The sequence below is a fragment of the Clarias gariepinus genome, unplaced genomic scaffold, assembly GCF_024256425.1.
Source record: "Clarias gariepinus isolate MV-2021 ecotype Netherlands unplaced genomic scaffold, CGAR_prim_01v2 scaffold_35, whole genome shotgun sequence".
Classification (NCBI taxonomy): domain Eukaryota; kingdom Metazoa; phylum Chordata; class Actinopteri; order Siluriformes; family Clariidae; genus Clarias; species Clarias gariepinus.
In genome coordinates this window covers 296,102-305,000 of record NW_026521002.1, presented here as the reverse complement: position 1 = coordinate 305,000, position 8,899 = coordinate 296,102, and the positions used below count along the sequence as shown (strand labels likewise).

General features: G+C 47.2%; 1 protein-coding gene across 1 annotated transcript; it reads right to left on the bottom strand.

Annotated features, from left to right (window-relative positions):
- Positions 1-2,325: 2,325 nt before the first annotated feature.
- map9 (microtubule-associated protein 9) lies at positions 2,326-8,504 on the bottom strand. The gene is made up of 13 exons (XM_053490926.1): positions 8,294-8,504; positions 8,007-8,111; positions 7,354-7,816; positions 6,977-7,140; positions 6,687-6,747; positions 6,567-6,607; positions 6,421-6,464; positions 6,178-6,340; positions 5,489-5,578; positions 4,908-5,069; positions 3,406-3,551; positions 3,019-3,154; positions 2,326-2,886 (listed from the first exon to the last, which is right to left on the bottom strand). Exons 1-13 carry the CDS (start codon positions 8,366-8,368, stop codon positions 2,764-2,766), a joined length of 1,773 nt encoding a protein of 590 aa, XP_053346901.1. The 5' UTR covers positions 8,369-8,504; the 3' UTR covers positions 2,326-2,763.
- Between the last annotated feature and the right edge of the window lie 395 nt (positions 8,505-8,899).

Genomic DNA, 8,899 nt, shown 5'->3' with positions numbered 1-8,899 from the left:
ATTGATATAAAGACGAGACTATCATTCGCAGTGACACTGATGCAGGTCAGACGTTCTTCGTCCAGCAAACCTGATAAAGTTGTGACGTGACAGACGGTGGGTTGTCGCGCGGGTGTACCTGCACTGCGTCTCGCGCTCAGTAACGCCACGGCGTCCGGCTCCGCCCGGCTTACAGCCCTGACACGGCGGGACACGACCGCGCCTTTAACATGACGGACAACAGGGACGGAGTCACAGCTGCACAAAGTAAACACCGCATCTAATCTATAGGCAGTGTGTGTGTGTGTGTGTGTGTGTGTGTGTGTGTGTGTGTGTGTGTGTGTGTGTGATGTACCAAATCAAAGTGAAGTTAATAATAGGGTCAGGGAGGGGTGCTGTACGCCAGCTGTACATTGGACTCTCAGAGTTACACACACACACACACACACACACACACACGCACACACACACACACACACACACAGTGAATTTATGTCCTGGATCTATAGGTTTTTGTTTGGTTTAGTCCTGAACTTGGCTCCAGCGCAGGCGATAAACCGACTCGAGGATCTGCAGTGACGTCAAAACAAGGACGAGCAGCAGAAATTTATTACACCATCATGTGAAGGTTATGAGTTTAAACCCCATGTTCGCACATTTCAGTGTTTATAACCAGCACACACGCTCGCAATGCTTTCTGAAAAGCTCTCTGTCTCTCTTACACACACACACACACACACACACACAGTCTGCTTAAAAACATGTGTATATGTCTGTTTAACTGTTCATGTCTCTTCTGTGTTGCACCGGTCCTGCGCTCTGATTGGTCAGAAGCTGTTGATTAGTTCTCTATAACAGCAGCTCTGACAGTAGTGCAGGTTTGTACAGGGTTACACCGTCAGTGCAGGGGTAGCTCAGGGGGTTAGGGCCCTTGATTACCCCCTCTAATAGCTCCAGGGGGCGTGTCTCATGTCTGACGCCGCACCCTGACCCCGCCCTCACTGTACACTAATGTATATATGACAAATAAAGGCTGAACTTGATGCATTTACACTTTTGTTCTGATGCGTTCTGGTTTCCATAGTAACAGGTTTATCACTGTGTTTACTGTCAGAGGACGTCAAGTCATCAACATCAGCATGATCACTGTTTCTGTTTATCTCTAAATCATTAACATCCGCTCATGTGAATCAGACACGTTGGACCTCTGACCCGTCACTGAGATCCGATCACACATCAGGTGCTCATGTGAATTATAACGGTGTTAGTTTAAAAGTTCACACGGAGAGACGAGAGGACGGCAGTGACATCATCAGACTGAGACTAATTACTGATGATTAGACGACGCTCTGCCTCGTGTGTGAATATTAACACACTAATTTCATTTACTGTTGTCACTTAGAGCAGTTCAGACTCACACACACACACACACACAACACTTTACAGATTCATGACATGTGACTGAACGACTGATCACTGACGTCCTGCTGGGCACACACACACACACACACACACACACACACACACACACACTCCATTGCAGATTAGTGCTGAATAAATAGACACGAATGTTCCTGAATATTTCAGAATGGTGACTTTAAAGGTCACCTGGACGTCACTGTAGATGATTCCAACATTAATTAGAAGAATAAAGTCGTCACTCTACAGCTTCGCTCTCATTAAAGAGTCCTGATGGTTCATGAATAAACATGAGTATACAAAGTGACAGTAATTGGGATGTGATTGTGTTAAACCTCACGCTGAACCCAGAAGTGTCAGGTTCAAACGTTTAACCTTGTGGGCGGGGCTACAGCAAGCTCAGTTTGTGATGTCATTAAAGCTAAAAAACACCAATGGACCGATCTGGATCCCGTCCTGTCCCCTCTCAGGAGCGCGGACGCTGGCGTCTGTCCGTATCAGCTTTCTGATTAGCGGGTGAACGGGTTAGCATGCTAACTATCACAGGAAACAGGAAGTGGAGTTATAACAGGTAAAGGAAACTAAGTTAAATCGTGAAGTTACAACAAGAACTGGTAGATGTCTAGCACATGGTACGGTTAGGACAGGAAGTGGAGTTAAACCAAACACTCAGGTGTGATGTTTACACTTTAATCTCATCATGGTGTGTGTTCACGGGTTCATTTCAAACTAAACGCTCGTGTTACTTTGAATGAGAAAACACATCTATAAACGTCTGCAGCAGGATTTCTCACACACACACACACACACACACACACACACACTACAGTGCAGTGACATTAAACACCTTCAGACATTTAAAGATATGAAAAACTTACTTTATTATTATTATTATTATTATTATTATTATTATTATGTACAATCTGTGTTGCAGGACATCCGTGGTGTGTGTGTGTGTGTGTGTGTGTGTGCTCCTCGACCCGCTGCCCCCCTGAGGATTTCCGTTACTGTTGTTCTTCCGCTGAAGCTCTTATCAGACTCTCACACAGCTGCATTAATCAGACTCATAATTAGATCAGACTCGGAGCTGCGCACGCGTCCGTCTATTACTGTCAGAGTCACCAGGGGGTCGATCCATCAGTGCTCCCGCAGAGACACGCCCACTGGCCACTTTATAAGGAACACCCACACGGAGTCTAAAATAACACAGACACGAGGAGTTTCGGTTCCTCTTCAGATGAGACATCAGAGAGATGAAACTCCTCCTACTGATCAGACACTCCTCCCTCCCAACTCCTCCCCCCGCCCCCAATCTGTGTGCACGTTCCTAATAAAGTGGCCGTGTGTCCAGCTGTATGATGAGGATTATTTCCCAAAGGGGATGGTCCTGTTCGGGGGGCTCCACGGGGCCGGCGGCGGCTCCTCCACTACACCCGCCCTCATCTTTCTTTCTCTCCGCTCTTGTTTCTGCTCGAGTTCTTTCCGTCTCTGTGAAGAAAAAAAAACACTCTTGTGAAAAACAACCTCTTCACTCGGACTCGTATCGTGGATCTGATCTGATCCGATCCTTGTGCTGCAGGAGTGAGAGAAGACAAGGCGAGCGACTCCCTGTTCACACACCAGCCACTGATCGTACAGCTCGAGCGCCGTCTTCTCTTTCTCCTCCTTCTCATACTGATCCTCTATCTCTCTGATCCTCTGCTTCCTGCGTTCAAACTTCAGCTTATCCTCAATCACCTCCTTCTTCCTGTCGCTCCTGAGAGAGAGGAAACAAACACCACACACACACACACACACACACACACACACACACACACACACACACAACTACAGTCCAGGGAAACTACACATCTCAACATCTGTACAGAAACATCAGAGAGAGTGAGAGCGACCAGACGGTGTGGACCCCGGTGAGAGTGGAGACGTCTCTCAGTGTCTCTGAAGGTTCCTGATGATGAAGGAGTTTCACAGCACTGTTAAACATCTCAGAGTAAATCATCTCCTCACCACTGAGCGAATGAACACCGACTCTCACTCTTCCTCTCTTCTTTTTCTCTCCTTTTTTCCTCTTTTAGTCTGTTTTCAGTCTGTAGCTGTTTTTCTCGCTGCGCACGGAGAAGTTCATCATGTTCTTGTTTCCATTTGTCAAAAACCTGAAGAAGAGGAGAGAGAACATCACACAGGTGCCCTCCATCTGTAAGCCAAGTGACCTCGACCCCTCCGTCTGTACCCTCACTGGTTCTCCCAATCTGTACCTTCTGACTCCAACATCTGGAACCTAAATGACCCGTCAGATACCCAACTGACTCCTCCCCCCCAAATATGTAACCTCAGAAACCCCCCTTGTGAGCGACTGACCCCTCCCCTCCTCCGTCTGTACCCTCGACTGACCCTTCCTCCTCCTCCTCTGTCTGTAACCCCGACTGACCCCTCCTCCTCTGTCTGTACCCCTGACTGACCCCCCCTCTTTTGTCTGTACCCCTGACTGACCCCTCCTCCTGTCTTTAGCCCGATTGACCCCTCCTCCTTTGTCTGTTACCCCGACTGACCCCTCCTCCTTTATCTGTAACCCCGACTGACCCTTCCTCCTGTGTCGGTACCCCCGACTGACCCCTCCTCCTCTGTCTGTAACCCCAACTGACCCCTCCTCCTCTGTAGCACAATTGACCCCTTCTCCTCTGTCTGTACCCCCGACTGACCCCTCCTCCTCTGTAGCACAATTGACCCCTCCTCCTCTGTCTGTAACCCCGACTGACCCCTCCTCCTCTGTCTGTACCCCCGACTGACCCCTCCTCCTCTGTCTGTACCCCCGACTGACCGCTCCTCCTCTGTCTGTACCCCCGACTGACCCCTCCTCCTCTGTCTGTACCCCCGACTGACCCCTCCTCCTCTGTCTGTAACCTCGACCGACCCCTCCTTCTCTGTCTGTAACCCCAACTGACCCCTCCTCCTCTGTAGCACAATTGACCCCTCCTCCTCTGTCTGTAACCCCGACTGACCCCTCCTCCTCTGTCTGTACCCCCGACTGACCCCTCCTCCTCTGTCTGTAACCCCAACTGACCCCTCCTCCTCTGTAGCACAATTGACCCCTCCTCCTCTGTCTGTAACCCCGACTGACCCCTCCTCCTCTGTCTGTACCCCCGACTGACCCCTCCTCCTCTGTCTGTACCCCCAACTGACCCCTCCTCCTCTGTCTGTACCCCCGACTGACCCCTCCTCCTCTGTCTGTAACCCCGACTGATCCCTCCTCCTCTGTCTGTACCCAGACTGATCCCTCCTCCTCTGTCTGTACCCCCGACTGACCCCTCCTCCTCTGTCTGTACCCCCGACTGACCCCTCCTCCTCTGTCTGTAACCTCGACCGACCCCTCCTTCTCTGTCTGTAACCCAGACTGATCCCTCCTCCTCTGTCTGTACCCAGACTGATCCCTCCCATTTCGTCTCTAACCCAGCTGATACCCCCCCGTCTCTAACCCGAGTCTTAACCTGTTTGTTGCGTTGATGTTTTACCCGTTTTGCAGTTTCCTTCTTCTCCTCCTTGTCCTCCATCTCTCTCTGTAGTTTTTTAAGCTCCTCCTGTTTTTTTCGGATCGTCTCCCTCAGAGCTTCACGTTTCTTCTCTTTCCAGGCTTCATACGAGGCTCTGGCTTCTGCTTTCTTACTCGCCTTCTCCTGTAATGCAGAAACACTTCAATCCCTCATGTTGAGTTTTACACAGTTTCATCAGCAGTGTTTTAATACCAACAAATTATATTATTTTAATGAACAAATAAAGTATAATAACATCACTATAATAGATCTGTAATAAAGTGCGTCTGTAACCCTCCAGGCTCCTCCTTTTCAAGCCCCTCCCCCTCAGGCTCCTCCCCTTTAGGCCCCTCCCCCTCAGGCTCCCCAGATGGATTTTAGAAACTCTCAGTCACATAAACACACATAAAACTCCTGAAGTTTTACACTTTAAACCTCTAACACACAAACACACACTTAGGACTACAGATCAAATAATGGAACAGATTCAAAGCTAATCATTTTGAAAGGTCAGCACACGTTATCAGTGTGTAACAAAGTGAGACTGAACACAGTGACATCACCTCGGCTTTTCTCTCCTCTTTCAGTTTTTCTTCTTGTTTTTTTGCTCTGAACGTCGCCTGCAGATTCTCTTCTTTCCTCTTCAACCAGTCCTGTGGGCAAAAACAGACGAGTCCGTTGTTATAGACTCTGGGATGTGAGAGATTTCTGCTCTTCTCCACACCCAGGAGAGAGTTTGCCCCTCCCACACGGGGGCGCTCCTACCCACAGCTCTGGCCTGGACCACACCGGGACACCTCTAAACCTCCAAATGTGTAGCACCGCCTTATTATTATTATTATTATTATCAGCTGAATTTAAAAATCCTTCCACAAATTAAATCTAAATATACATGTCATTTTATTAAATCTAATTAATATGCTAATGTGAGTAGAATGTTCTGGAATGAAAAAAGCTCTAATTACTGATGATATTTAAATAAATAAGTTCAGCTGCTGTGAATATGCACATTAGCCACACCCCCATGCCCCATGGCCTACGCCCTTCTCTTGATAAGCACATTAATGCATGGGCCTTATTTGCATATGTTTATCTGATTGGTTGATCCATTTAATGATGTAATAACCCACTCATGTGAGTTATGAGTTCTGCGTCCTGTGCTGATGGATCTCAGGGTTTAGAGCGGAGCGTTTAGACCGCAGCTCCTAAAGCGCGTTTACACTCTGCAGTAAACGTCTTGTCTGAATCGGACCTGATAAATGGCGGCTCGCAGCGAATCCACCGTGTCGGGTCCCGTCTCCTGTAAACACGCCTTCTGCTCCAGAACCTTTAACGTTCCCAGATATCTGGACTCTGTGCTGTAGAGCGGCGTTCTCCTGGCCCTCCTGGAGCTTCCTGGTCGAGACTCTGGAGATCTGAAACGCAGCAGATGGAGACGTAGAAGACGGCGCTGAGGATCCAATTAGATTTGATTAGGAACAGAAGCCGAACTGACCTGACTCGCAGTCTGGGGGACGTTACACCGAGATCACACCCGAGCTACACCAAACAAAACAAACAATAAAGTAACGCTTACTGGCACTTATATTTATTATAGTTTATAGAATTATTAAAGTGACAGAGACACGACCTGAAACACACCTGATGTTTCTCCTGGTCTCTCGGTTCTTCACCTGTGAGACCTGCAGCGTTACAGAAGATTAAGTTTCTATGAAGAACATCACACACACCACCTGCTGCACTAACTTTAGAGTGTATTACCTGTGCTCTCAGCGCCCTCTATTGGCCTGGAGTGTGTGTTCAGGGTCACAGACACATCGTCCTGCAAACAACAGCAAGGACACAAAAATGACTGAATAATCTGGATTACTGAGACACTTGAGGTGTGTAAGAATTCAGCATTTATCTGTACAGTGTTTATGACGATATCATCATCGTGTGTGTGTGAGTGTGTGTCTCCACATTCTAATTAGTACAAAACCCACAGAAGATAGAGAAGCCGCCGCCTCCCCTGACTGGGCGTGAGCTCCACCTGTACTTCCTGTACTCACCTGTCCCGCATCACTCCCAGAATTCCCTGCTGTGTGTTTGGTGCTCTCGGGTGATGCAGCAGCTCTGCTTTGTGTTTGAACGTTCTTTACATCACACGCAGCGACAGGAGAGGGAGGAGCTCGCTGCCGGGGGGCGGGTGTCGGGGGCGTGGCCTCTAACACACCTGCGCACAGGTAAATTACATCAGTACATCCCTCTGCATATGCATGTGTGTGTGTGTGTGTGTGTGTGGTGATGTAGTGAAAAACTAAATAGTGTGATTATATTAACATCATTAGAAGTCCACACACACACACACACACACACACACACACACACACACATTATTCTTTATTCTAAAGAAGAGCTGACTGAGATCTAAGGGGTGTGAGCTCACCCTCAGAGCTGGATCCCCATTGGCTGTTGTCTGAGTTCAGAGGCACGGACGATTCTGATTGGCTCTTTTTCACCGCAGGAGATTCTGATTGGCTGGATTGTAGGGGTGATCTCGTAGCGTCTGATCTCAGGGTGTCTGATCTCACAGCGCCTGATCTCACAAAGTTTGATGTCAGGGGGTCTGATTTCACAGTGTCTGATCTCACGGCGTCTGATCTTACGGTGTCTGATCTCAGGGTGTCTGATCTCATGTCATCTGATCTCAGGGTGTCTGATCTCAGGGTGTCTGATCTCACAGAGTCTGATCCGAGAGTGTGAAAGTTCCTCTGACTTTTCAGGAAGGAGACCCGTTTAGGTCTGATGTTCTCCTCATCATCAGATGGTGTAAAGTCACTGATGGAGGGTTTTGTTCTTGACACGTCGATCTTCTTCCTCCTCGTCTTGAGCAGCTCTTTGAGGACGTCTGCAGAGAGACAACCGTCTGATTCATCATTATTAATTTTCATCAGGTTTGTTTATGATCTAATCTCTCACACACACACACACACACACACACACACACACACACTCAATCAGTTGTAGAATATCTTGACAGATCAGTTCTGCTGATGTAAAAGTGGATTGTTTTGTAGAAAACCTTATAAACTGACCATCATCATCATCATCATCATCATCATCATGGTGGTTAAAGTCGTTAGAGTTAGAATGAGACGCTCGTGTTCGGACCGCTCGCTCGCTCACCGCCGCCTCCAGCTCATCCTAATCATCATCATCATCATAAGAACAATAATAATAACAACAACAACAACAATAATAATAATAATAATAATAATAATAATAATCAGCAGAGGCAGCAGCTTCAACATGTGTCAGTGTGTGTGTGTGTGTGTGTGTGTCAGTGAGTGTGCGTGAGTGTGTGTGTGTGTGTGAGTGTGTGAGACCTGGAAGGCGGTTCTCCTGGAGGTTCTGTGTCTCGTGCTGTGGGTCAGAGTGCTGCAGTGATCCTCCTCAGACATACTGCTGAAGCTCTAAAGATCTCTCCACACACACACACACACACACACACACACACACACACACACACACACTTGTTCTTCCTTTATCCCTCTCTCTTCACTCCTCTCATTATGGAGCGGTTAATCACGAAGCGCAGTGTGTTTACACCCGTTACTATGAGACCAGCCGGAGGAAGTGCTGACGTCACATCCGGCGCCGAGGCGTCGAAAAAAAAAAAAAAAAAAACAGAGTTTCGCTAAATCACCAGCAGGGAGCAGCAGTTTACAGGACAAACACGTGGTCCAGTCTTTAAAACAACAAAAGACCTTTAATAATCTATTATAACTCATAAACACCTTTAATAATCTATTATAACAGATAAACACCTTTAATAATCTATTATAACTCATAAACACCTTTAATAATTTATTATAACTCATAAAACACCTTTAATAATCTATTATAACTCATAAACACATTTAATAATCTATTATAACTCATAAACACCTTTAATAATCTATTATAACTCATAAACACCTTTAATAATCTAT